Source organism: Aspergillus japonicus (genome assembly GCF_003184785.1).
Source record: "Aspergillus japonicus CBS 114.51 unplaced genomic scaffold BO86scaffold_55, whole genome shotgun sequence".
NCBI lineage: Eukaryota > Fungi > Ascomycota > Eurotiomycetes > Eurotiales > Aspergillaceae > Aspergillus > Aspergillus japonicus.
In genome coordinates this window covers 51,994-76,400 of record NW_020291692.1, presented here as the reverse complement: position 1 = coordinate 76,400, position 24,407 = coordinate 51,994, and the positions used below count along the sequence as shown (strand labels likewise).

Below are 24,407 nucleotides of genomic sequence, written 5' to 3'. Positions count from 1 at the left end.
GATGAATATAGCTGGGGACGGGGCATCGTATCTACCGGGTGCGCTATAGGATAGACCTAGAAGGCAGCGACAGAAAAGACGAAGATAGCTGAAGTTTTCGGCGATATCCCCAGTGAACCAAGAACATGTCTAGATATACAAATTCAGACGCTCAACCGCATAATACATCCTAGTGATTTTCGTATGAAGTCAACTCCCCAACAGCGTAGACAATTTCGCCTTCCAATCAATCACCATCTCCTTCGCCTCAGCCGCCTCCTGCCTCGACCTCTCCAGCTCCGTCTCCAGGGCCTCATTCCGCGCCCGTAGCTCCTGCACTTCCTTCCTCGCGCTCTCGAGCTGCGCCGCCGTCGTGCGCAGCGTCTCCATTTCCTGCTCCGACGACCGGCGATACTCCAGCTCGCGCCGCAGCGCCGTCAGGCTCAGATCCCGGATCTGGATGATCTGCTGGCACCGCAGATTCTCCTCGCGCAGGTCCTCGTTCTCGAGCCGCAGCGACGCGTTCGACTCCAGCTCGCGGTAGAGGACGTTCAGCGAGGCGTCGACGTCGGCGGGGAGGTTCGTGTACCGGGACTTGCGGTTGCGGCGGGCTGGCGGGGGGGATGGGTCGGGGTGTGGCGCGGGAATCTGGGTTGAGGCGATAATGTTGTCGTTGGCTGGGTTGGGTGGGGGTAAGACGCCGTGTCTGGGGAGTGGGGAGACGATGGGCGGTTTGCCATTAGTTAGATCGGTATAATGCAACGGCGTAGAAGATAGAGTGTTGTGGTGGAGCGCAGGGGAGGCGACGGGCGCTGCATCAGACGTCTCTACCCCCGTCAGTCGCGGTGAGGCAGGAGGTGTCAATGTCGGAGGAGAGATATGCCACTCGCGCCGGACACAGACAGAGCAGAACACGTGGTGGTCGGTGTCTCGTATCCAACCGGTCGGCAGACACTCGGTGTGGAATACCAGTGGACAGGTCAGACATGGCTCCAGGTTCTTCTCGCGGAAGCAAACACGACAGTATGTTTCGTGGATCGACCCATCTCCTATAGGTTCGGAGGTGAGGATGAGAAGCAATCTACACAGAGAACAGGGGAGAAGAACGTACGTTTCCATTGTTTATGCCGTTGAATTTGAGATGCCATGGGCTCTTTTTCTAACGCGGCGAGGGTGTCCGCCCACGAGATCCGCGGTGGCGCTTGGGGGTGAGCGACCGGCGGCTCCGACAGTCTCTCTGCTTGGACGGTACGGAGACCAACTCTTCGGTTGTCCGAGCTGCGTGTAGGGCGTTTTGAGCGTGTCTTTCGTACGGCCATCGGTGTATGTGATTGTGAGTTGGTGGGATGGATTGAAGATGTTCGCATGTTTCTTTTACCCTCAACAAGCCGAGGCGCGGGAGTAGATTAGTCAGAACAATGGGCAAAGCGGTCTATAATCACGTGACAGTAGCACACAATAAATGCTTTCCAATTAAGAATGATGACAAATTTAACACAGTACCTAAAAATAATCAACATCATCCAGGCCCAACTAGCTACTACTACCCTCCCAGAGTACCAGCTAAGCCGATCGTCTACCCAAAAAGCATTAAGCCTTTCCCTCTGCCTTCAGAGACTGGGCCCATTCTTCCACAGTCTTTACCTCGGCGAACAATGGCCAGACCAACTCGGTCGCCGCGTCCGTCAGCTCCTTCGACCAACCGGCCGTTGCATCCTTGCTGTCCGAGTATTCCTATTAGTATGTGAATATCGATCGAGGAGCAATCTTCTTACAGTAGAGTCACATGGTATCCTCTATATAGTGGAACAATCACATTAGCCTCGCACAGACCACATATTTTACTCCAAATACAAACTCACAGCTCATAAGCATGCCGGGCAGTGCTCTCCAGACAAGTGTTGGCCGTCAACCCGGCAAGGACCAGGTGCACTTTCTCACGCTGGCGCAGCTGGAAGTCCAGGTCGGTGTTCTGGAAGGAGCTTCCCCAGTAGATTCACATTAGCAACAAATCTGCTCGAGCGTTCAGATGAGAGAAGACTCACTTGCTATTCCAGTGTCGACTCACGACCACATCCCCATTGCTGCGATCGGGCTCCAAGCCTTGGTAGATCTGGGCCCCAAACGTACCTGCTTCGAACAACTTGATTTCCTTCTGCTTGACGTGGTTGGGGGTCATGTGCCGCCAGGCCTGGAAGGCAGTGGGGGTCCACTGCTGATGCAGTCCGTAGTAGACTGGGATACGATGCAGACGGGCGGCAGCCACGGCTTCCTGGATGTGGTTGATGGTCTCTTTCTCCTCCAGGTCTTTCAGCAATGGGGTAAGCTTGCCGTCCGGGTGGAGGAAGTCATTGTAGGGGTCGATCAGGATGAGGGCGGTTTTGGAGAGGTCGACCATTCTCTTGAATGGTTGTTGAAGTTGCTGTTGATTGAATTTATTCTTGCTTATCTGTCTTCTCATTTGCCTGACATGACCAGTTATTTATAGCCCTCCTGAGGGAGGGGAGGGGGGGTGTTGCTCGGCCCAAACTCGCTCTTGAATTGGTCAGCAACGTCAGCAACGTCACTGAGAACCAGGTCGTAGTCTCTGGAACAAAGAGACAGCAGTTTCTTGTACTAGTAAGGACTTTATTTTTGAATTGTCATCGACTTTCATTACAAAACAGTCAGTTCTGGTTACCTACGGCGTGCAAGATACTGCTTACCAATTTCTTGTCTCAACTGCCTGACAGGTCCAGCAAGGCCTCTTGTCCGTGCTGACAAATTTAAGCCATCCACTTGTGCAGGCGGGAGCGAATTCCGAGTACACCGTACCGTGCCTGCTTCTTCCTCACCAGTAGCCTCCAAGGTACCCGACCTTCCCTTCTACAAAATTATTGTCTGCCCTTCAAATCTACTCTGTACATCCACTGCATCCCATGAGCATAAGAATCTCATTCTCCTTTACATCAAATCCCAACACCAGCATCATCAACAATCTACAGCCACGTTCAGAATTCCACCAGTTTACCACAACAGATTCCTGATTCTCCACACCGAAACCACCTCTCGTCTGTAATTCATTCCGTGGTTATACCAGTCAAACGCACTCCATCGCAAGATCCCTTTCGCCATCCTTTCAGCGCCTGACTGCTAACATTGCCATTCAAAGTCTAGCATAGTCCTCACGAAGTCCATCGCTAACATTCTCACAAGAAGCATCGCCAACCCCACCCAGTCCTTCCTCCCCAGAATCAGAGATCTAAAGCGAAGCCTTCAGCTTCCCCTCCTTCTCCGCCGTCCATGCCGCAATAGCATCCATCAACCCGGGCGCCAACACATCAAACGTCTCCAGCCCCAGCCCACGCAGCCGACCCCGCACCTCCTCCATTTTGTTCGGGGGAAACCCCTGCTCGATGATCGATGAGACAAACCCGGCAAATTGCACCTCCTGCCACCCCTGCTGCTCCGACAGCTCCACGTGCACAAAGTCCAGCCCCTTGAAGGGGTGGTCCTTCTCGATGCGCCCGAACAGATGCACCCCGCAGGCCGTGCAGGCGTGGCGCTGGATGACGGCCGCTTCATCCACGATAGCTAGTTTCTCGGCGTGCGACGAGACCTGCACCTTCTCCCGCGGGACGACGCCCACGACGGAGAACAGGGCACCCTTCGGTTTCCAGCATTTGGAGCACCCGCACGCGTGGTTGTGGGCGACGTTGCTGCTGATCGTTACGGTGACGGGGTTGGTGGCGCAGTGGCATTTGAGGGTTCCGCCGGTAAAGTTGGGGGAGCCTTTCTGGATGGGTTTGTCGAGGAGGGGGTGCAGTGAGATGGCCATTTTGGGGGGTTCTTTCGGTGTCGGAGGAGGTGTGAGAGAGAAACGGTAGGTAATAGCAGGTAAGTAAAGTGGTAGAAAAGTAAGGGGACTTTGCCGACGAGCTCGCCAGTCTACTAACAGTGGTTATATAGCCCAGGTCCCCCTCAGAACATGCAGAAAATACCTGCAGCATTCCCCCATCCCCTCATGCGGGGACATACACAATGCACCGCCAACCAATGTCGCCATTTTGCACGGCCATCCGTGCCCACTGGGCACAGTGCGGTGCCGACCGGGTAAGTTAACCCGTTTAGGCGGTTGGATGCGCGATCGCATGCCCAAAGCCAACGGGGTCTCGACGCGATCCCCACTGTGGAGTCCTGCGCCGCGGGAAAAGTAACGCCCTCGCGCGGTTGGCCCTAGCCTTCCTTGTCAGTGATCGTTCGTGATGACTTTAGGGTGAGTAAGTATTTCCTTAAGTACTGCACTCTTGTTTGCTCATGAACTCGCTTTATTAATGGTATGTACATGTCACAACCTACAGATCATTCAAACAATGGCATCCTGACCGCACTGCCAGCTCTTCTCCGCCGCCCCCTTGCTCAACTCCCGATCCTCTCCCTCCCCAGACGGCGACGATAACGCCTCCAACTCCACCATCCTGGGATGCTCATCCCCTGAAGTCTCCATCGCCACCAGATACTGATCCGTATCGCCAGACTGCCGACCGCGCTCCCGCTCCCGACTGTGTCCCCCGTGCGAACCGGACTGCCCCGTCGGCGTCCGCGTACTGTGACTGTGGCTCAGCTTCAACGACCGCAGCTTCCCCGCCAGGCTGGAGGGCACCTGGTACCACCGGAAGAACACCTTGACGGCCGGCAGGCTGGCTGAGGTCGCCGCCAGGGCCACCTCCAGCAGGGCCAGCACCCAGCAGTACCAGGCCATCCAGGACCCGTCGTACGTGGCGTAGAACATGCGCCACAGGAAGTAGATGCGGATCCCCGCGACGACCGCCGTGAGATACCCGACCGAGAAGACGGCCGTGAGTGCCACCTTCTGGCGGCGGCGCATGTGCAGGCGGATGCAGAACACCGCAGGCAGGGTCGTGGCCAGCAGGTCCTGCGCGAGGCTGATCGAGGTCGCCGCGATCAGGTGCGCGCCCTCGTCGTAGCAGCTGTATTGGTGCGTCAGCGCCCAGGTCGGGTCGACCTGGCGCCAGAACGCGCGTAGAGGCCGGCACGAGAGGAAGAGCGCCAGCACGAACGCCACGCTGTAGGCCACCACCGAGCCGATGCTGACCCAGATCAGCGCGCGGAACCGCGGCGACACCGTCCGCTGGCTCATGCGCCGGTAGAACAGCAGCACCGAGGTCTTGATCAGCCCCGACGCCAGCACGTAGAACAGCTCCGAGGCCGCCGCCACTTTGCGCTCGCCGATCAGATCCGCGACGCTGTTGTCCCAAGAGTGGTGCTTTTCACCGTACACTTCGCTGGCTGTGGGATTCTCGGTCAGCCGGTGGTTTCCCGAAGAATGGGGTAATACTTGCCTATCGGAACGGCGACGATGAGGCCGAGGGTCGGTAGCTGGATTGGTGGTGGTTAGTTTCGGGCCAAGGATGAGCAGGATGCGACGTCACATACCAGCGCCAGCGCAATCAGGATGTCATCGATGCCGCCCTGGTGCTGAATAATACACCGTGCGTACAGCCGCACCATCACCGTCACAATTGCAATCCCGCCGAAGACCGCAGCGACCACAATAGCGGCCGGGCCATGTGAGTCGGGGTTGACGGTGTTGGGTGCTGGCCATGACTCGATCACCGATAATGGCGGATGCAGCCCTCCTGGCATGGCGGCGGAGGAACGGACTCAGTCTGGCTGAGTGAACTTCCAGATAAGAAATAAAGAGAAAGAAGAAATATTGACAGGAAAGTCAACGTCAATGTCCCGCAAAGACAGACAAACGGTGTACCAGCCCTGTCTGCAGAGCACAGCGATGCGGACATGGCGCCATTTAGATACCCTCAAACCCAACCGCCACTGCAGGGGAAATCCGCGGATCAACGGAAAAGCATCATCAGTCTAGAAGAGGGATTGCGATCAAAGGCAAGACTTAATTTAAGCCAGCCCCACTGATGTGAGCCATCGAATCCCTGGCGGGCTGCACGGGGGCGCCCTCGCCCAATTTTTGCGACCGAGCGTTAAGGTTGCGCAGGTGAAACGGTCACCGTTTGAGTGGACGACGCATGCACCTGCAAATGGCACCTGTCACCGCGAGCCCCAACAAGCAGCAAGCACTGGGCTACAGTGGAGATGTCGACGCTGCAAGACCCATCTTTGTGATGTATCCACCACTGACAGCCTCATGCGGCAGGAGGTTTCCTTCGGCCGAACCAAGGGTCGCAGGCAGTCAGAGTTTGACAGCAGAGTCGGAGACACCCATCAATAGCAGTTCCGCCTGCAAGACGGAATGCAATCCGTACTACGGAGTAGAGCCGCCGGCATATCGGCCATAGGGCTTTTGATTGACTCTGCAAAGGGAAATTGGCGCAGTTCTCATAATCGAGTCCGATGTGCTGAAGTGGTCTGTCGGGTCTCCCGTACCCCATATGAAAGGGGTTGCGTCGAGGCAATCACCATCCCCTAAAGACTAGCCCTGTCAATCATGCCCAAATGGGCAATTGGAGGCCTATAACAGCTGGAATTATAATTCCGTAGTCAATCCAGGAATGCCTCGGGATCGTGAATTTTCCGATGGTGAAGTCATTGGGTCTCTTGCTCAAACCCCCGGCCCGTGCGACTTGATCCATCACCTCCTCCCTCCACAATCAATCAATCGATCACTACGAATCAACCTGTCAATCAATCAATCAATGCGAATCAATCTCCACACATACACAGCTGTAATCTGCTTCATGCTACAGGTTTACAATCCCCTTAAGGCGCAGGGGGGAAGCTCGATGGTGTCCGCAGACTATAATAGCAAGACCGACTAAGCTGGATAGATGCGTTCCTGTCCTGGATAGCTCACTTGCTCCTCATTACATCCCCAGTCTGTCACCATCACCATCACCATCACTGATCGCGGGCTGGGGGCCAATCAGATAACCCTTCGCGACGACAAACCTCCTGAAAAGAAGGCAGGGCTGTGAGGTGATCCACGTACGGGGCCAAATGCGGCCAAGTCGTCGCCGGTCGGGGCATGTCCCGCGACCAGCGCATCAGCATCACTGCCAAAAGGTCCGCCGTCGTCAAGGTCTCCCCTACAAGGTAGTTTGGGGTTCCCCCTGTCGAAGGCGATCCGTGGGAGCCCGCTGATCCTGCCAATCGCGCATCCAATAGATCCCAGGCCCCCTCGATCCGTGATCGAGCCAAGGCACGCACCGCAGTCGCGCCCTCGGCCGGGCCGTCCTTGTCGGCATAGAACCAGTCGCGCATGGCGGGGAGGACCGTGTTGGCCAGGTAAATCATCGTCTGCAGCCACTGCGGGCGGGTCGCAGCCTCCACTGCGGGCATCAGTCCGCGGTCGGGATGGCGCTCCGCCAGCAGCATCAGCAGGGCCGTGCATTCCCCGTGAGCCTCGCCGTTCACGATCAACGTGGGGACGCGGCCGGTTGGGTTCAATCGGCGGTAGGCCTCGCTGTGCTGGGCTCCCGTGGCGAAGTCGACGGAGATCGCATCGAAGGGCAGGTTGGCCTCGATCAGCATCCAGTGCACGCATAGACTGGCCGTGCCGGGGGAGTAGTACAACGTGTACGGGTTGGACGCCATGGATCGCAGGCTGCCAGTGGAGATTAGCAGGACTTGATCAGCGGCCTTAGGATGATGATCCTGGAATTACCGTTGGATGAGCGAGGGAGGATGTATTGCAGTCTGATGGGCTCTGATCGTCGAGTCAATTCGGCGTGGTTGACTTCGAGCAGTGTTTGTTCCAAGTTGAGGTTTTTCGCGTGAGTCACCGACCGAAAGAGCTGGCGCATGGACCAGATCCCGCTTTTATTGCGGAAGCCGACCGGAGACAATCATCGAACCCTGGTCGATTGTACGTCTTCATGCAACGCATCACCCGGTCCCTTTTCATTCATTTGTGTCATTTGAATCTAAAATAAACGCATTCTAGGATAATCGTCTACCATCTATGAGCAATCGTGTATCCAGATCCAGTCTATCGCGCCCTCCGTCGTCAAGGTGGTGTTCGTGCCAGGCGGTATCGTCCAGACGATCCGTGGGTTCATGTCGTGGTCATTCATGACAAAACATGCAGTCGTCGATATTACAGTCCGCTAATGCAGGCGCAGCTCCCCGTCCACGTCCTCAGCCTTGTCCAGCGCGTCCGCAATGCGCGATCCATCCCCCTCGTACAGCAGCGAATCGTAGACCGTGGCTCCCACAAAGCATCCGACGACGGGGGCAAACAAGGGCACGACGAAGTAGTAGTTGGCGGCGGTAAACACCTCGCGACCGTAGAGGATGGCCGAGAAGAGACGCGGGCCGAAGTCGCGTGCGGGATTGATCGCCTGGGAGCAGCCATCGCGGTTAGCATTCTACATACAAATCGAATCACGAGGGCACCTACGTAGCCAGTCTGCCAGCCCAGCGCCGCTCCAATGGCGAGCAGAAGCACAAACATCGAAAACTGGGGGGAGTGGAAGCGATGGGCATTGGCCGGGTCCGAGACACTCAGTGAGCCGAACATGAGCACGGCCGATCCGAGGACTTCCGAGAAGACCGCCTCCCAATTGGAGGAGAAGAAGCTAGCGGGATAGGTGGAGAAGATGCCGGCCGAGTGGTGGCCCCGCGGGCTCAGAATCGATCCCCCCGGGATCGTATATTCCGGGTCCCAGTCCAGGATGGCCGACCGGTAGTTGATGTAGACTATGGCCGCGCCCACGAAGCCGCCCAGGAACTGGGCCAACAGCTTGCCGGGCAGCTTCCTCCACTGGTCGGGCTGCGGGCGCACGAAGGCCATGACGAGGGAGATGGCGGGATTGCTGGCGGGACTGGGGTCCGCGATGTAGCCCGAGAGACAGACGGCGGCTGCCCAGGCTAGGTTGATGGAGAGCCAGGTGCCATACTGGTAGTCGGAGAGCAGGGTTTGGGCCACGACGCCGTCGCCGATCACGATGATGAGGGCAGTACCGAGGAATTCAGCAATGTACGGTTTGAAGGCTCGTCGCGAGAGACCGGAGAGATGGAGACGCATCTTGAGAACGAGTATCTGTAAGTCAACAGTCTGTTGGTTGATTTGGCACGGAGAAAGAGGTAGGAGAGAAGAGGGAGAGAGAGAAAGTAAGGGAGAGGAAATTGATACCGTGGACAACAGGTGGAGCAGGTGGGGGCCAGTCTATCGAGTGACAACGAGTGATATTATGAAGAGAGGAGAAGGACGAGAGGAGAAAGCCATGGGTTGAGATGATGCCGTCATTCCCTCGGAGACGCTCCTGCCTTCTCTCACCGCCATCTCGGCTGCGCGAGGTTTGCTGTGTTTGCACTTACAATCACCACCATGCCCATCCAGGCTAAGCGCAGTTATTTGTCCGCTTACTCACCCCCACCATGCCAGGTCTGGCAAGGCGTCGGAGAATTCCATAGATCGAATGTTGCTTCTCGATCTACTCCAAACCTCCTATCATACAAAATCCCCACCACAAGGAAAGTCCATTCTATCTGGTCACTGTGTCTGAAGTTCAAGAAGCCATACTCAACTCCGAAGTGGCAGCTGTGATGCAGGGCGGCACAATTCGATATCCAACTAGAAGAGACACTGAGGCGATAACCCATAAGCGATGCATCTCCATATCAACACACTTCACCACTGCGATATCACGATGTCTTGAAATAGAACCCCGGTGGACCCTTTCACGCGGTGTCTTACTCTAGGCAGTCTGTTGGCTGTTGCTTTTCACTTTTCTCTGCCCCTTTTGCCATCGATACTCACAACCGAGATCCGCGCCAGGCTTTATATATCTCAAGCCCTCCGACGTCCTTGTACCTACCGTCCAAGTTAGCTACTACACATGCTCTGTGCCTACGCAGGGCCTCGACCCCGACCTGCCAACATGTTCCTCCTTCCCGTCCTCCTCCTCCTCATCATCTTCACCCTCACCCTCGCAGACGAGACCGACTGCAACCCGCTGAACAAGACCTGCCCGGCCGACGCCGCCCTCGGCACGGCGCACACCTGGTGGTTCAACAGCACGCTGGACAGCAGCCTCTGGAACATGACCACCGGCACGCCGGAGTACACGTCGGAGGGGGCCAACTTCACGATCCGCAGCGTGAACGGCTCGACGCTGCTGCAGTCGAACTTCTACATCTTTTTCGGGGTAATGGAGGCGCACGTCAAGATGGCCGCGGGCGCGGGGATCATCAGCAGCGTGATCCTGCAGTCGGACGACCTCGACGAGATCGACTGGGAGTGGGTGGGCTACAACACCAGCGCGGTGCAGTCGGACTTCTTCGGCAAGGGCAACACCACCACCAGCGACCGCGGCGGGTTCCACGCCGTCGCCGACGCCGACACCCAGTTCCACAACTATACCTCGTACTGGGACCGGGACCGGCTGGAGTGGTGGATCGATGGCCAGCTGGTGCGCACCGTCAACTACTCCGAGCCGCTGACGGTGTACGGCCGCAATTACCCCCAGACGCCGTGTCGCGTCAAGGTGAGCGTGTGGCCGGCGGGGATCCCGTCGGAGTCGATCGGGAATATCGAGTGGGCGGGCGGGCTGGTGGATTGGGATGATCTGCCGTTTACCATGGTGGTGCAGCGGATCCGCGTGCAGGACTTTCATACGGGGAAGGAGTACGAGTATACGGATCGGTCGGGGTCGTATGAGAGCATCAAGGTGGTTAGGTGAGTGTCTGCTTGTTCTGTTCTTTGGGGGGAGGGAGAGTGATCTAACGGGTGAGTGCAGTGGGAATTCGACGGCGAAAGCGGAGATCAACAAGACGCCCAAGAAGACTCTGGCGCAGAAGTGGGCGGATCTTCCGACTGCCGCCCATGTCGGGGTGTACTGTGCCGCCGCGGTGGTCGCTGCCGCGGCCGTGGCGGCGTTCGTGCTCTACTGCATCCGGCAACGGCGCCAGGGTCGGCTGGAGCGGGCGCTGGCTGAAAGCCCTCAGAGTCCAGTCCAATCGACCGAAATGGATACGTACAAGAAGCAGTGGCGGCAGAGCGAGTGGGGGCGACGGGGGTACCGGAATGTCGAGCAGTGATTGCCGACGTATACGTCCAGATGTTTCAATGGATAGTTTAGGATGCAGAGGTTGGATACTACCCTGGCTCCTGTTGGCCCCTAGGCCCCTTCACAATATAATAGAGATACTCTAATAGCGATGATAGCTAAGGTGTATATATACGAAACATCTCGAACCGTGTCTAGCATGTACATGAATCGAGAAGACGCTTGCACAAGCTAGTCGTCTTGGCTAAGTTGCCTGGTACTCGCACCCCCCCCTCGCCTTAACAATGGCACACTCCGCCAGCCGTCTCAACTCCAGGATAATGCCCCTCGCCGTCTCGATCCGCATGGTATAGCACCTGGGATGCTGCTGGTAGGCCGACCTCTGAATCAGCTCCGCGATCCGCCCCATCAGCCGCAGGACCTCCTGATTATCGCCCTCCAGCGGCTGCGAGAGCACATGGCAGAAAAGCACGATCACCGCTTGAATGAAGTACGATAATGAGAACCTTGATCAATTAGCACCGTCCGCGCCGTCCGCACCATTCGCAATGAACTTTCCAAGAAGATGGGACCAATAGGACATACAGAAGATTCTCCGGCCCCAACTCCAGCCGTGACTCGAGGAACTCCTCCAACAGCGCCCGACTGGCCGCAACGGAGATCGCCAGGCTCGAGCTCGTCCCCCGGGTATCCTGGTTCCGGATCCACGCGGCACACCGGCTGCTCGTCTGGTGGATCAGGACCATGCAGTGGTGGTACTGCACGTGGAAGATCGAGAACCGCATGTCGCGGTGCGGCGGGGTGCGTCGGCCCGCTGCGAACGAGGGCTGGTTCACGGGAGGGAGGGTGGTCTTCCATGCTTCTAGCTCGTGGTCGAGGTCGCGGATCGTGCGCAGCAGGTCCGCGTCGGATTGGCGGAGGGCCGACGGGGAGTAGAGGTCGCGGTAGATGCGGGATTGGAGGGTTGCGAGGCGGGCGTAGGTGTGCAGGTAGGTTCCGGGGGAGGGGTCGCCGCGTATTTGTGGTGGTTGGGTGTCGGGTGCGAGCGTCAGGTCGCAGTGGCTGTCTTCGAGGCGTGGGGGCAGGCCGGTCACCATCGTCAGGCCCTTGTCGCAGACGTAGATGATCCAGAAGAGTTCCCGGATGTGCTGGTCGATGAGTAATGGGCGGTCGGTGGTGCTGTGCGGGGATACGTTGCCTTTGAGGTAGTAGATGAATCGCGCGGCGGCCGAGAGGAAGTGGTCGACTAGATAGAGGTTCCCTGCCAGACCTTGGCAACACAAACACTTCTTTGTGTCAGTATTTGGGGTTCAGTGAGCATCATAGATCAGGGCGTACTAGTAATAAGACAGTCTGCAGCCCGTCCACGGACACGGGTTCACCAAAGACAGCCGGCAGAAGCCGTTGCGCAGCTTCGAAGTATTGATCACTGTATCTGAGTGGGTATCCTTTCGGACCATGCACCGTCAGAGAGGTTAACGCAAGGAGGGCGAAGATGCACGCGCGTGCGCTGTTCATCCCGGGGGACGCGGCCGAGTATTCCCGGCTGTAGGCCGCCTTGATCGTGCTCTCGAAGAGGGATGCGTTGATGACCGGGAAGAACAGTGCAAAGCTGGATGATTGATAGTGTCTAAGCTCGTCGAAGAGAAATCCCAGGTCGGGTAGAGGGAGCTCAGCTGCGCTTGCCACCTGCACCAGGGTTGATTCAGGCGATGGCTGACGGAACCTGAATTCGTCCCCCGTGCAGGCAGCAATCCATTCGCGCCCGCTGGCAGAGAAGAATGGCACCCCATCGAAGGTGCAAATGTTCCCCAGATGGCGCCCGGCGAAATGCAGGTCTTGAGTGAAAGTGGGCGCATATGGTTGGTATGGTTGCGCGGTGCTTGGGGTTGGGTGGATTTCCCGCTCCGGTGGATTGACGGGACTTTTTCTGTGTAGGTGACAGTGATGGTTAATGAGAAAGACGTGGTATGTTATGTGTCGTTCAGCCTACTGCTTGTTTCTGTCGAAGGTACATGGGAGGTTTTGATGGGAACACCAGTCGCATCGCGGGCTTGCGGCATTGCACTTGATCTGTGTTACCCGGATTAGCTCTGCTCAGAATGCTCAGAGTGCTCAGAGTGCAAGTGCAATACCTTGCGCGTGAAACAGGCGTCACACGAGTGCGCAATACGACCCCTGCGCTTGGGTGGTGGTCGCCCAGGCTGCCCCTCAAAGAACATTGGAGATGCGTGTTCTTAAGCAGGGAAGTTTATGAATCAACTGTATGTCTGGCGATGTGGAGAAATAGAGCAGCGGAGAGAGGAGTCCGCGGCAGAAATGATGATTGGCTGCCAAGACCTTGTCCGCCTGGATGAAAGATGCCCTGGAGACACTTAATAATCACAGTACTTTTGAGGTGTACCACGTAACTACTTCAAATTCAGAGTGGATTGTTCTTGCGACATTACTAGAAAAAAACATCACGATGCCATCCGCAATGCTATCGATGCGCCGTCAACCCCATCAACCTCATCATCGATCTCGATCGCTTCACAGCCATCTACCGTCATTGACAAACTGCGTTCTGGAAACCATAAAGTCCGCCCTCTGGGCTACGTCGTCGTCGTTCTCCTCCTCCTTTTCCGGGCGCGGGATGTACTCGTAGTTCCGGCACACCAGCTGCGCCAGAAAAGTCGCTTGCCACTCGTCGTCGACTACTCGGGAGTTACACGCCCTCCACAGCGCCCGATAGCGCGGTGGCAGCCTCATCGTCGGGGGATAGGCCGGCTCGATCATCCGCACGAGCAGCACGAGCCACTCTTCGAGGATTCTGGCCCCCCGGAGTTGCATAGTCCCGGAGCATACAGTCCAGCAGCGCCACGGTCAGCACGTTCGGTTTGAGAGCGCGCACTGGCCACAGCCCGCGCCAGTACCCACTGCCCCGGTCCTCATCACGCGGAGGCACGGTGTTCGGATCGCTGGAGAACATGTACGGCACCAGGGGCCCGTGTGGACTTGGAGGCCCGGGGACCATCGCTCCGTTCAGATCGGGGATAATGCGGGACTGGTTATAGAGCAAAAGCAGGTGTCATGCTCATCCCGCTCCGATGTGTGCAGGTGAGCGTCGTATGTCAGTCGCGCGCCCGGGATGCCGAGACGGTAGCGGCAGTGCCATCGGAGCGTGCACTGAAGGAATCCGCCCGACATTAGGACCTGAACAGCCCGTTTCAGATCGGCATCGTCTATAATGAAGGAACATTCATTGTCGGGTAGGTGTGGGTTACTCAGGTCGCGGCCTCCGGCCAGTCGCACAGCTAAATGGCCCCAAAGGAGGTAGGGGATGCGACCAAAGCTTTCCAGGATGTGAGCGGCCATCGCTGCGGTGTGTGCGGCTTTTGGATTGGGGTCGCGCAACGGCTCCATAATGACGACCGTGTTGATGGGGTGGAGTTGCAATATCGCTGTGGCTCTCGAAAGCGATCTTCGACAAGTACCTGCTCAGCGGGTCGGAGTAATGAGCCGTGGAGGATTGTCATGCCAGGTGAATTTCGACGAGGCTTTCCAAGGTGAATTCATAACCAAAATTGGCTGGTGCGGGCAGGAGGTCCCTTCCTACTCAGGGTCAGGGTCAATAACACTTACCAACTCGCGAAGGTCAAAAGGGAGTCACGAATGCTCGTCTCAAACCCAACGGATCCTCATACCTATTCCTCACGATCCTGCCATGTCTCCAAGAATCCTGTTTTCGATGGTATGATGGTATACGCAGGCGGTTTGCACGAGAGCTTGGAATGCAGAAGGGGAGGTAGTGATGAACAAAGTGATTTGATCGCTAACTTGACACTATAACTGACAGAAATGAAAACACGCGGCTAGTGATGACATCTTCTTTTTCACAGCACCGGAAAGAAGCGTGGCGGGTTCCTCGGCTAGATTTAAGCATCAATCAACGCCTTGAAAGCCTGCAGCAGATCGTTCTTCAAATCCTCCCAGTGCTCGAGACCGACGCTGATCCGCAGCAACTTCCGATCGACACGAGAATCAGAAAGCGCGCGCCACTCGATTAGCGACTCCACGCCCCCTAAACTGGTCGCATGCTGGAAGAAGCTCAGCTTGCTGGGTAGCGTCCGTGCGAAATCCTCCTTATTGAGCACAATCGCGAAGACCGGGCCGAACCCGTTAGGCATTTGTTTCTGTAGCCACGGCTCATCCTGCAGGCTCGCATGGTATATTGTGCTCACCACAGACTGCACAACGCTCTCATCGCTGCCTGGCGCGGGGTTGGCGGACTTCATTGCCTGATCCAACCAGGAGACCAGTTTGCCGCAGGTCTGGCTCGCGCGCTGCACGCGGACCTCCAGAGTCCGTAGACTCCTCACCCCTAACCAGGCCTCCAGATTTCCGATCACGTTGCCCACGGCCAGGCGATCCTCGATAAGCTGCTTCTTCCACTTTTCGTCCTTAGTTGCGAGAACACCGCACAGCATGTCACTGTGGCCGCCAAAGTACTTGGACCCCGAGTGCAAGACGAGATCTGCTCCCCATTGGAAGGGATCCTGCAGGCCGGGGGGCGCAAATGTGCTATCGACAATCAGGTACGCGCCGCGGGAGTGCGCCTTCTTGGCATATGCTTCGATGCTAAACGCCGTGCCCAATGGGTTGATCGGCGTCTCCAGAAGAACAACGTCCCCTTTCTCCAAACTCTCAGCAGGGCAGTCTAAGTCGAGCTTCTGCAGCCCCGACAGGCGGGAAATCACGGCAATGACTTCATGGCTACCGTGGTAGCCTTGTCCCACAGCAATACGCCGAGGATTTAACAGAGTGAGCGCTGCAGTGAGGGCCGCGAGACCGGTGGCGTAGCTCACGGCATGTCCTCCGATCAGACTGGTCAGGATGGATTCGAAGCGGGTTGCATTGGGCGCGAATTCGCGGGAATAGACGTAGTTCTTGCCGGTGAACTCATCCTGGAGAAGTTAGCCAAGGTACACGAGCCACAGATCCCAAGTCAATCACGTACGACAGGATCTACCGACGGAATCAATTCATCGGGATTGTCGGGGAAGCGGAAGGTGGTCGAAAGATGAATCGGTGGAGCGACGTCGGTCACCAGATGCAGAGGGTCGTCGGCATGAAGTGCCAGTGTTGCAGGATGAGCTTGACCTGGAGCCATGTCGGACACGTCTAGTGAGCGGTCTGGAAGTAAAGACTTTCGGTTGAAGACCTTCCTCGTACGAAGACCTCGACATGAAGCACCTTATATGGTTGTGATTACTGTAGTGTGGCGGATGAGAACGGGCCCCACTCCCCTCACTTTCCGTATGCGGAAAGGCCTCTTTCGCCCGGGCCCCGCCACATCCATTTCTTCCGAAACAGGTTAGCCGCAGTCCAGCTGCCCCAGCCACACCCGCACAAGCCACGGGTTAAATCAGAAGCCAATCACGCCCGGACAGCCCAATATCAACGATCCACGGCGAGGAGTCCTGTGCTTGACGGCCGCTGCGCTGCCAACGTGCTTGCAAGATCTTAGCTGCATTGATCACGTTGACGCATTTCGTTTTGTCCCAGAAATGCTCGAGCGACTGAATCAAAAAGTCTCTTTCCCCGGCCTGGTCACACTCCAAGCCTGCAATACAGATCGGCCATAGAGCACATTTGAGAAGGTTGTCGCTGGCGCAGAGTGCTTTGATGGACTGGATCAACTGGGTCAGAAGATCGATTATTGAAGTGTTCGTGTGGCATAGAGTGTCGAGGACGCGCTGCCCGTAGATCTCGGCTCCGAGCTTGTAGGACGCAGCTAAAATGCAAAGGTCGTTTATCGCATTCTCCTGGGTCTGGTCAGACTGCGGCAAGTTAACGGCCCAGGACCAGCAATCGAACTCTGTCACCATCTGAACGACCGATGCCACGTTGTACTTATGGTACTCCAATGTCTCTTGGTCGAGAGGATCGTGGACTGCGTCGCGAGAGAGTGAAATGCATCGAATGGCAATCAACAGGTAGTCTGGACAGCCGAGAAACGACTGCTCTACGGCCTCTGTTTCCTTGGGCACCACGCGGGCTTGATCTAACGGATTTGAATCCGTTAACAAATTGGGACGCACGAAGGTCGCGCCAAGCGTCTCAATGCTGCATTCATCAATTGTGGGTACTGAGGGCGTCGACGGTTGTCACTTACAGGTATATCTGACTATTAATGAAGTCTCGAATGAGCTTGACCGTCTGCCCAGGCTCGCGAGCTTGGTGCTGACTGAAACGGATCAGCTTCTTCGCACCCTCTAGATGAAAATTCCACCGATCGCTTCCAGACTCCAGCAGGTCGAGGAAGATCAACAAGAACACGCTGGCCACGGTGCTGTCTTGGGCGCATAAAACCGGATCATTGAGTGCATTCGAAATTGCCTTGATTGCGCGATGTTTGTATCCCAGGGCGTCCTGGTGCACATTGAGGTGAGTGGGCGGGCTTTCTTCGTCGTACCGTTGGAACGAATAGCCCAGGTTCGCTCTGTGGCGCGCTGCCAGGGCGAGAGCAGCCTTCAACAGAGTGGCGTCACTCAAGGCTAGCGACATGAGTTTTCGGAACGGATTGCTATCGCTATCGTAGACGATGAAGAGGCTGCATATACAGTCCTCATCTGTGATTTGGTGATGAGAAAGATGTACGTGAGACAAGTGGAGAAGGCACTAACAGTAGCTTAAGTAGTATTTTGAGGTTGGATCTAAGCAGGCGACAGAGGGATCTCCGAGCTCGAACGGCATCGTGGCAGGCGCTGATGGTCACACACTGGTTAGTGTTTAGATCCTCGGTTTCCCTATAGGGCGGGTGAACCCACCGGGCACCGCGATCTTACCTATCTTGCTTACATGATCTATGGCTGGACCAGAGGGTCTGGGGCGTACGACAAAAGGGATGATGGCCGACCCGGTCGAAGGGCCTGCCTCAGAGTTGCTGAGAGACAACCCTTTTCGCTTGCCTCGGATGGAGATGCCCTTGACCCATCGGACGGGTCTCTTGTCCAGGCATTCCACCCCCGCCTTCTTGCATTTTCCGCAGGGTCGTGCCGCCTGGTCGCACTGAATGCGCCGATATCGGCAGGTATAGCAGGCCTGCAGGGGTGTCATCGAGGTGTGAGGATGGATGACATTGGCGATCTAATTATCACCACCAGTCGAAGCAGGAACCATGCCATGCGACCATGCGACGTTTGTGATAGCTGATAAGGCTTGACATCAGATCATGGCGCACTGGGCAGCTGCTCACGCCCCTGCCGCCTTGGAAGCGACTAACCACTTTCGGCCAGATGATCAGGTGATGCACCCCTATCATGTGACCATCGCTTGATGTTTTTTGCCATAACCGGCCGCCTTCTCGTCCGGTGTTGCCGTCCCCACGAAATGATCAAACAACTGGGAAGGACGCTGAAGCCACCGCTATAATACAAGTGCAACATGTGTGAGGACTCGACAGCAACATCTCCGGAAGCACGCTTGCTTGAATTGAGCCTCACGGAGTACAACCATAAACTCAATGCTGGTCCAACCATGTGAATCGGTGCTAAGGCGTACATGTACACCTCCTAGATTGGGAGATATATGTTGTTCAGGAAAACAACCAAACCAATCTGCTACGCATCTGCACCCGCCACTGCACCGCAGCAATATCAACTGTGGAAGGTCGAGCATGGTGCCATGACCCAAGCCGAGACATATTCTCCTCGAGTTTGGATCTCGACCGCACGGATGTTGTACATAAGCTCTGCCGATATACTCCGTACAGTACCCATCGCACGTTCCCTTGTCTGTATCCTCCAATGTTTGCTCGTGCGGAAAGTTGACGGTCTTAGCAAAATCCCCGAGACTTCTTCCCAATTCTATGGAGAGAAAAGAAACCATGCAGAGCTGACCCTATCCCAAGCTTTACTGTGTTCATGTCCACGTTGAGGGGAGACGGCAAGGGAGAGCCCGGTCAAGTGACCGGCGCAGCCCTCACGGCACCCAGCCCAACGGCTTTAGGGGCATGTCGGGAAGAGATGCAGACCTCAACAAGGAGCAACAAGGCCATAGCATCATTTTCAATGCACAGAACGCCACTGCGAGAAGAAATGGAATGTGGAATGAAGCTACCCCGCCCCTGCAGATTGCATTGCGTGCTGGACCGATAAGAGTGCAAATTGGGCCGATAAACAAATAGATTGCCAGTTATCTAGACTTGCCGAACCCACGCCCTAACGCTCACCCACCCCCTCTTTCTTCTCGCCCTAACCCTGCAAGTTGCGCGACCGGCAAAGCCCGTTCCTGCAGACTAATCATCCTGAAAAGTGAGCCTAATGCCCCTTCCGGTATAAGCTGGCACGCCGGTTCTTGACGATGTGTGCGACCGGGCTCCACCACAGGCGCGGGCCCGACGCTGTCCGACGGAGAAAGGAGAGGAGGTCCGCCTCGCTGCATCGACAGTCAACCTGCACCCTCGCCAATTCACCTGCAGATACCACCACTCCAGCGCGCAATCTCCCTGGCCAGAGCGTGGCACAGGGTTGCATTGTGCGCACCATGGCCGGTTCATTTCCTGCTGTTGGTTCGTCGCCCCTGCCGCGACGGACGGACCCCTCGACGCATTCATAAATTGCTCGCAGGCCCCCGCGACTTTTACACAGGCCGATCGTGCGATTCTTCACTCTCCCGATCATTCGTGATTCAGAATCCCCAGCACGGCAATCATGCGGTTCTGCTCCCCTGTCAGTGTTGTGGCCGTGACGGCTCTGTGGGCATCGCTCGCGGCAGCCATTCGGCCTCCCCGTCTTGCTCCGCGTCCGATCGCTGCCACGAGCCAAGCCACTGAATCTTCCGTGGTAGAAAGCACGTTCGAGCAGTTGATCGACCACAGTGATCCGTCCAAGGGTACCTTCTCCCAGCGTTACTGGTACAGCGCCCAGTACTGGGGTGGCCCCGGCTCTCCGGTTGTCCTGTTCACCCCCGGCGAGGTCTCGGCCGACGGGTATCAGGGCTACTTGACCAACTCGACCCTGACGGGTGTCTATGCGCAGCAGCTGCAGGGTGCGGTGGTTCTGGTTGAGCGTGAGTTGGCCGTGGTCCGACCACGTGTATTGTCCGACTAATGTGGATAGACCGCTACTGGGGTGGCTCCTCGCCTTACACCAACCTCACCGCGGAGACCCTCCAGTACCTCACCCTGGAGCAATCAGTTCTCGATCTGACATACTTTGCGGAAAATGTGAAGTTGGGGTTCGCTCGCAACAGCACTAGCAGCAATGCGCCCCACGTGGTAAGTGGTCTGGCTGCTTGACGGTTTGGGTGACACCTGTTGATGATCTGCTACAGCCGTGGGTGCTCGTCGGTGGCTCTTACAGTGGAGCCCTGACGGCCTGGACCGAGCATCTGGCGCCCGGAACCTTCTGGGCTTACCACGCGACCAGTGCTCCCGTCGAGTCGATCTATGATTTCGTGAGTAGGCCTGCTCCGTGGCTGGTGTGCATCCGTAACTGACCGAACAGTGGCAATACTTCCGACCCATCCAGGACGGCATGGCCAAGAACTGCAGCAAGGACGTCTCGCTGGTGGCTGAGCATGTCGATAAGATTGGCAAGACGGGCACCAAGGCTCAGCAGACGGAACTGAAGAAGCTGTTTGGCCTTGAGGCTCTCGAGCACTTCGATGACTTTGCAGCGTGAGTCGTCCATTATCATTGCTTGCGTCCGGTTTGAGTGCAGGACATGCTGACCAGAACAGTGTTCTTCCCATTGGGCCTTACCTCTGGCAGGATAACACCTTCGCGACCGGCTACTCGGACTTCTTTGCTTTCTGCGATGCTGTCGAGGCATGTTTGTTGCAGCATAATCGTGCCTTGTCTGAGTACGTGACTTGCTAACCGGTAACAGAACGTCGAGGCCGGTGCCGCCGTGACCCCCGGCGCAGAGGGAGTCGGCCTGGAGAAGGCTCTCACGGGCTATGCGACCTGGTTCAAGAACGAAATCTTCCCCGGCTGTAGGTTACTCCAGCCAAATGACACGAGCGATCGGCTAACTCCAGAACCTCAGACTGTGCTTCGTACGGCTACTGGTCCGACGAGTACAGCGTGGCCTGCTACGACACCTACAACACGACCAGCCCCCTCTTCACCGACACCTCCGTCGACAACGCCGTCGACCGCCAATGGCAATGGTTCCTGTGCAACGAGCCCTTCTTCTGGTGGCAGGAGTACGTACTTTCAATCCAGACCCAGCTACCCAGCGCGATGTGTGACTGACTGAAAATAGCGGAGCCCCCACGAGCGAGACGACGCTTATCCCCCGTCTCGTGAGCGCGGATTACTGGCAGCGACAATGCGCGCTGTACTTCCCCGAAGTCAACGGCTTCACGTACGGCAGCGCCAAGGGCAAGAGCGCCAACACCTTCAACGCCTGGACCGATGGATGGTTCCTGAATGGAAACTCCACGCGGTTGATCTGGACGAACGGGTAAGTCCATCACCTCGAGGACAAGCAAAGCGCAAGACCACTGACGCTGCAAACAGTCAATATGACCCCTGGAGAGACGCCACCGTCTCGTCGACCTTCCGACCGGGCGGCCCCCTGGCCAGCACCCCCAGCGAGCCGGTGCAGATCATCCCCGGCGGTTTCCACTGCTCGGATCTCTACATCTCCGACTCGGTGGTCAACGCCGGGGTGAAGAAGGTGGTGGATAACGAGGTCGCTCAAATCAAGGCCTGGGTGGCGGAGTTCTATGCATAGAGGAAGAGACGTGCGGGAGAGGGTTTAGCCGATGGTGTCGGTAGTGTGCGGATCGAATATCCGTGAGTGATGTCACGTGTAATCTTGTGTTGGCAGTTGGGCGAAAACTTGTATATACTCAAATCATTGCAAATACACGTTTGGTTCATGACGAGGTAATGTCTTCTTCACAGCGGTTCGGTATATGTCATAACCATGCGGGCATCTTGGCGCAAGTACCGAAGACATTCCCGAAGACGGAACTGTTCGGAGCACCACGCGATGCCTGGGAATGACATCACCGATAACCATCCAGATCAGAGGGGAAAGGAAATATAAGATAGACGAGTTATTTGTTCTGAAGCAAAGCATTAAATTCATAGCTAACTCAATTCAGACTAAAAACACAGCACGCAGCCGCAATGGTCTACAACATCACCGAGAAAGAAACCCAACCGACGATCTACAGCCACATCAACGGCTCCCCGTCCGAGATCAACGACCGATACTGCGTCTCGGAACTGTGCAAAGGCTGGCCGGTGTACCGGGACGCATCCGAATGGAACCACTACCGCCACCTGTTCGTCAAGGAGGGCGCCTTCGTCTTCACCAGTGCGTCTTCCTCACTGACCCTGACCCTGACCCTGACCCTGACCCTTCCCCCCTCCCCAACCCTCAATTTGTACAACCCTCAATTTGTACTAAGACAACACAAGCATGGAGCGGCGGCCTCCCCATCGACGACTTCATCCAGACCTCGATCCAAGGCCGCGCCAACGGCGACTTCATCATGCACCGCGAGAACGGCACCCTCGTCGACCTCAACCCGGCCACCCAGCGCGCCGTGGGCAAGATGAAGGCCACGATCACGCAGCGCTTCAGCTGGGACGATGGGGTGGACTTCGACGTCGAGTGCGACTGCCGCTTCATCAACTTCTGTCTGAAGGAAGCGGGTGAGTGGAAGGTGGTGTATATCAAGCTGTTCTACGAGAAGGACCGCGTCGTCCCCGTCGACGGACGCACCGTCCCGCCCTTCGACCCCTCCGAGCTGCAGCAGTATCCCCCCGGCTACCAGTATTTGGCTGTCGCGCAGTCCCGGCTCGGCCATCCGATCCTTAATGATCTGCCCACGATGGATAATCAGGCGTTCTTTGATTTGTATGCCGCGATGGATGCGTGGTTGCTGGGCCGGCCGGTGGGGGATTTGTTGGGGATTCCCAAGGAGGCGGTGCCGAGGTATTGAGCTAGTAATGTGGGAGTTGGGTGGTGGGTGGGAGGGATTTCAATCATATATAAATAGTTCGGATGAATAATGTAGACAGGTGCGACGAAGGGGAAATGAATTTATTGATGAATACATGTGTACATGATGCAGGAAGTCAACCCCCGAACCTAACCCGACGCCCCAGAGGTACAGGTCACCCCCAAGCTCGACGGGGTGTTGGCACACAGCACCTGCGACTTGCCCGAAGGAGCCTTGACGCTCCACCCGCTGATCGTCACATCGCACGTTCCACCCGATCCACAGTTCAGGTTGGCCACGGTGGGATCATACTTCGAACTCGTGGTGCCGCTGAACCCGGTGACCTTGATGCCCGACAGCTTCGCGTTCCCGGGGTATGTCGTGCAGTACGAGGCGTCTTCGCCGTAGCAGCTCTGAATTTGGAACGCGTAGTCGGAATTCTCGATGGTGAAGTCGGTGAACGTCACATTCGACACCGTCGACACCCCATGGCTGCCGCCGCTCGGGTAGGTCTTGATGCCCGCGGCCTTGGTCGAGTTGATCATGGTCGCACCAGTGACATAGATGTTCTTGACCGTATCGCTGCTGGACTTGCCCAGGGAGCCCACCGAGATCCCATGCGAGCCCGTGCAGGTGATGGTGTCGACGGTGACGTAGTTCGAGCTCGGCTTGAACGCCACGCAGTCGTCGTCGTTCTTGACAGTGGTATCCGAGATGGTGACATACGTGCTCTCGCCGATGTCGAACCCGTCGGTGTTCTTGGGGTCGTTGTCGGACTTAGAGGTCGCGTCCATGCGCAGCTTGGAGAAGACGACGTTGGTGGCGCCCCCCTTGACCGAGTTGAAGACGTTGGGCGGGTTCTTCTGACGGAAGTTGGAGAACTCGAGGTTGCTGCCGCCGGTGATGTAGAGGAGGGTTGGTCGGGCATAGCTACTGTCCGAGGCAAAGACGTCCCAGCTGGATAGATTCGGAGCAGAGTCAGTACTGTGATGAATGAACGGTGATGGGGGTGTGTTGGCTCACGCATCCTGGCCATTTCCATCGATGACCCCCGACCCCGTCAGGGACCGCAGCTTGAGTCCGTTGATCTTGGAGATGCTGATCATGGCCGTGCGCCCCTCCCAGTAGTCGGTGTCACTGGCGAACTTCAGCAAACCCTCGACCTGAAAGTCACATCCCGTGCAGCCAGCGAAATCGAGGACGCTGTTGAGGTAGTAAGTGGTGCCTGCGGGAATGACAATTGTGCCACCGTTCCCACAGCTAGCAATCGCTTTGGTGATAGCAGGGACATCGTCGATAGAAGAGCTGCCCCCTGCAGTTGGAGTGCAGACCGCACGCGGGCGAAGAGCAGCATCCGGGCTGTGCTGCACGGGCGAGGGTGCAGCCCTAACCAGGCCAACGGCCGCCAGCAGCAGAGACGTCCAGTGGGGTGCCATACTGAAGGGCACAGGCACGAAAAATACAGATTCGAGAATATTGATGAAGCTCAATGAGCCA

The 24,407-nt window shown here is 56.8% G+C and overlaps 14 protein-coding genes across 14 annotated transcripts; 3 read left to right on the top strand and 11 right to left on the bottom strand.

Moving 5' to 3' along the window:
- Positions 1-98: 98 nt before the first annotated feature.
- On the bottom strand, positions 99-1,320 carry BO86DRAFT_391634 (uncharacterized protein). The gene is made up of 2 exons (XM_025672639.1): positions 1,091-1,320; positions 99-1,028 (listed from the first exon to the last, which is right to left on the bottom strand). The coding sequence occupies exons 1-2, from the start codon at positions 1,296-1,298 to the stop codon at positions 190-192; spliced, it is 1,047 nt and encodes a 348-aa protein (XP_025524537.1). The 5' UTR covers positions 1,299-1,320; the 3' UTR covers positions 99-189.
- Positions 1,321-1,516: 196 nt separating this feature from the next.
- Positions 1,517-2,377, bottom strand: BO86DRAFT_344845 (cysteine hydrolase family protein; the record flags this gene model as incomplete). The annotated part of the gene is made up of 4 exons (XM_025669187.1): positions 1,517-1,699; positions 1,755-1,775; positions 1,842-1,961; positions 2,025-2,377. The coding sequence occupies 4 exons, from the start codon at positions 2,375-2,377 to the stop codon at positions 1,570-1,572; spliced, it is 624 nt and encodes a 207-aa protein (XP_025524536.1). The 3' UTR covers positions 1,517-1,569.
- Positions 2,378-2,813: 436 nt separating this feature from the next.
- Positions 2,814-3,903, bottom strand: BO86DRAFT_391632 (S-(hydroxymethyl)glutathione synthase). The gene has a single exon (XM_025672638.1). It carries the CDS (start codon positions 3,794-3,796, stop codon positions 3,221-3,223), a length of 576 nt encoding a protein of 191 aa, XP_025524535.1. The 5' UTR covers positions 3,797-3,903; the 3' UTR covers positions 2,814-3,220.
- Positions 3,904-4,324: 421 nt separating this feature from the next.
- On the bottom strand, positions 4,325-5,625 carry BO86DRAFT_320298 (uncharacterized protein; the record flags this gene model as incomplete). The annotated part of the gene is made up of 3 exons (XM_025668288.1): positions 4,325-5,264; positions 5,318-5,358; positions 5,416-5,625. The coding sequence occupies 3 exons, from the start codon at positions 5,623-5,625 to the stop codon at positions 4,325-4,327; spliced, it is 1,191 nt and encodes a 396-aa protein (XP_025524534.1).
- A 1,184-nt stretch (positions 5,626-6,809) lies between these two features.
- On the bottom strand, positions 6,810-7,891 carry BO86DRAFT_177256 (glutathione S-transferase family protein). Its single transcript, XM_025666562.1, has 2 exons — positions 7,616-7,891; positions 6,810-7,555 (listed from the first exon to the last, which is right to left on the bottom strand). The coding sequence occupies exon 2, from the start codon at positions 7,543-7,545 to the stop codon at positions 6,850-6,852; it is 696 nt and encodes a 231-aa protein (XP_025524533.1). The 5' UTR covers positions 7,546-7,555; positions 7,616-7,891; the 3' UTR covers positions 6,810-6,849.
- On the bottom strand, positions 7,742-9,160 carry BO86DRAFT_412190 (MIP aquaporin). Its single transcript, XM_025674635.1, has 2 exons — positions 8,351-9,160; positions 7,742-8,291 (listed from the first exon to the last, which is right to left on the bottom strand). The coding sequence occupies exons 1-2, from the start codon at positions 8,975-8,977 to the stop codon at positions 8,058-8,060; spliced, it is 861 nt and encodes a 286-aa protein (XP_025524532.1). The 5' UTR covers positions 8,978-9,160; the 3' UTR covers positions 7,742-8,057.
- A 667-nt stretch (positions 9,161-9,827) lies between these two features.
- Positions 9,828-10,992, top strand: BO86DRAFT_344835 (glycoside hydrolase family 16 protein; the record flags this gene model as incomplete). The annotated part of the gene is made up of 2 exons (XM_025669186.1): positions 9,828-10,630; positions 10,692-10,992. Exons 1-2 carry the CDS (start codon positions 9,834-9,836, stop codon positions 10,990-10,992), a joined length of 1,098 nt encoding a protein of 365 aa, XP_025524531.1. The 5' UTR covers positions 9,828-9,833.
- A 198-nt stretch (positions 10,993-11,190) lies between these two features.
- On the bottom strand, positions 11,191-13,224 carry BO86DRAFT_437999 (uncharacterized protein). The gene is made up of 5 exons (XM_025676093.1): positions 13,097-13,224; positions 12,955-13,034; positions 12,312-12,891; positions 11,547-12,247; positions 11,191-11,467 (listed from the first exon to the last, which is right to left on the bottom strand). The coding sequence occupies exons 1-5, from the start codon at positions 13,181-13,183 to the stop codon at positions 11,206-11,208; spliced, it is 1,710 nt and encodes a 569-aa protein (XP_025524530.1). The 5' UTR covers positions 13,184-13,224; the 3' UTR covers positions 11,191-11,205.
- A 1,517-nt stretch (positions 13,225-14,741) lies between these two features.
- On the bottom strand, positions 14,742-16,484 carry BO86DRAFT_177205 (cystathionine gamma-synthase). Its single transcript, XM_025666561.1, has 2 exons — positions 15,961-16,484; positions 14,742-15,907 (listed from the first exon to the last, which is right to left on the bottom strand). The coding sequence occupies exons 1-2, from the start codon at positions 16,111-16,113 to the stop codon at positions 14,879-14,881; spliced, it is 1,182 nt and encodes a 393-aa protein (XP_025524529.1). The 5' UTR covers positions 16,114-16,484; the 3' UTR covers positions 14,742-14,878.
- BO86DRAFT_421415 (Zn(II)2Cys6 transcription factor) lies at positions 16,364-18,062 on the bottom strand (the record flags this gene model as incomplete). The annotated part of the gene is made up of 4 exons (XM_025675279.1): positions 16,364-17,069; positions 17,119-17,575; positions 17,630-17,710; positions 17,792-18,062. 4 exons carry the CDS (start codon positions 18,060-18,062, stop codon positions 16,364-16,366), a joined length of 1,515 nt encoding a protein of 504 aa, XP_025524528.1.
- Positions 18,063-18,220: 158 nt separating this feature from the next.
- On the bottom strand, positions 18,221-19,049 carry BO86DRAFT_177150 (uncharacterized protein). The gene has a single exon (XM_025666560.1). It carries the CDS (start codon positions 18,831-18,833, stop codon positions 18,372-18,374), a length of 462 nt encoding a protein of 153 aa, XP_025524527.1. The 5' UTR covers positions 18,834-19,049; the 3' UTR covers positions 18,221-18,371.
- Positions 19,050-19,523: 474 nt separating this feature from the next.
- BO86DRAFT_177148 (putative serine peptidase) lies at positions 19,524-21,801 on the top strand. Its single transcript, XM_025666559.1, has 9 exons — positions 19,524-20,015; positions 20,066-20,223; positions 20,280-20,402; positions 20,453-20,625; positions 20,688-20,775; positions 20,837-20,942; positions 20,996-21,155; positions 21,215-21,415; positions 21,472-21,801. The coding sequence occupies exons 1-9, from the start codon at positions 19,658-19,660 to the stop codon at positions 21,686-21,688; spliced, it is 1,584 nt and encodes a 527-aa protein (XP_025524526.1). The 5' UTR covers positions 19,524-19,657; the 3' UTR covers positions 21,689-21,801.
- Positions 21,802-22,018: 217 nt separating this feature from the next.
- On the top strand, positions 22,019-22,940 carry BO86DRAFT_368226 (nuclear transport factor 2 family protein). Its single transcript, XM_025670193.1, has 2 exons — positions 22,019-22,279; positions 22,384-22,940. The coding sequence occupies exons 1-2, from the start codon at positions 22,090-22,092 to the stop codon at positions 22,908-22,910; spliced, it is 717 nt and encodes a 238-aa protein (XP_025524525.1). The 5' UTR covers positions 22,019-22,089; the 3' UTR covers positions 22,911-22,940.
- Positions 22,941-23,059: 119 nt separating this feature from the next.
- Positions 23,060-24,346, bottom strand: BO86DRAFT_437985 (putative extracellular exo-polygalacturonase; the record flags this gene model as incomplete). Its single annotated transcript, XM_025676092.1, has 2 exons — positions 23,060-23,867; positions 23,934-24,346. The coding sequence occupies 2 exons, from the start codon at positions 24,344-24,346 to the stop codon at positions 23,060-23,062; spliced, it is 1,221 nt and encodes a 406-aa protein (XP_025524524.1).
- Positions 24,347-24,407: the final 61 nt, after the last annotated feature.

Coding starts and splice junctions, on each gene's coding strand:
- BO86DRAFT_437999 (XM_025676093.1), bottom strand. CDS start 13,183: ATGTTCTTTGAGGGGCAGCCTGGGCGACCACCACCCAAGCGCAGGGGT. Junction 13,035..13,096: donor ACGCCTGTTTCACGCGCAAG/GTATTGCACTTG, acceptor CGGGTAACACAG/ATCAAGTGCAATGCCGCAAG. Junction 12,892..12,954: donor ACCTTCGACAGAAACAAGCA/GTAGGCTGAACG, acceptor TCACCTACACAG/AAAAAGTCCCGTCAATCCAC.
- BO86DRAFT_391632 (XM_025672638.1), bottom strand. CDS start 3,796: ATGGCCATCTCACTGCACCCCCTCCTCGACAAACCCATCCAGAAAGGC.
- BO86DRAFT_177148 (XM_025666559.1), top strand. CDS start 19,658: ATGCGGTTCTGCTCCCCTGTCAGTGTTGTGGCCGTGACGGCTCTGTGG. Junction 20,943..20,995: donor GAACGAAATCTTCCCCGGCT/GTAGGTTACTCC, acceptor CCAGAACCTCAG/ACTGTGCTTCGTACGGCTAC. Junction 21,156..21,214: donor CCCTTCTTCTGGTGGCAGGA/GTACGTACTTTC, acceptor GACTGAAAATAG/CGGAGCCCCCACGAGCGAGA.
- BO86DRAFT_177205 (XM_025666561.1), bottom strand. CDS start 16,113: ATGGCTCCAGGTCAAGCTCATCCTGCAACACTGGCACTTCATGCCGAC. Junction 15,908..15,960: donor TTCCGTCGGTAGATCCTGTC/GTACGTGATTGA, acceptor TAACTTCTCCAG/GATGAGTTCACCGGCAAGAA.
- BO86DRAFT_177150 (XM_025666560.1), bottom strand. CDS start 18,833: ATGGTTTCTTTTCTCTCCATAGAATTGGGAAGAAGTCTCGGGGATTTT.
- BO86DRAFT_177256 (XM_025666562.1), bottom strand. CDS start 7,545: ATGGCGTCCAACCCGTACACGTTGTACTACTCCCCCGGCACGGCCAGT.
- BO86DRAFT_368226 (XM_025670193.1), top strand. CDS start 22,090: ATGGTCTACAACATCACCGAGAAAGAAACCCAACCGACGATCTACAGC. Junction 22,280..22,383: donor GGGCGCCTTCGTCTTCACCA/GTGCGTCTTCCT, acceptor AGACAACACAAG/CATGGAGCGGCGGCCTCCCC.
- BO86DRAFT_412190 (XM_025674635.1), bottom strand. CDS start 8,977: ATGCGTCTCCATCTCTCCGGTCTCTCGCGACGAGCCTTCAAACCGTAC. Junction 8,292..8,350: donor TGGGCTGGCAGACTGGCTAC/GTAGGTGCCCTC, acceptor GGCTGCTCCCAG/GCGATCAATCCCGCACGCGA.
- BO86DRAFT_391634 (XM_025672639.1), bottom strand. CDS start 1,298: ATGGCCGTACGAAAGACACGCTCAAAACGCCCTACACGCAGCTCGGAC. Junction 1,029..1,090: donor ACGGCATAAACAATGGAAAC/GTACGTTCTTCT, acceptor CCGAACCTATAG/GAGATGGGTCGATCCACGAA.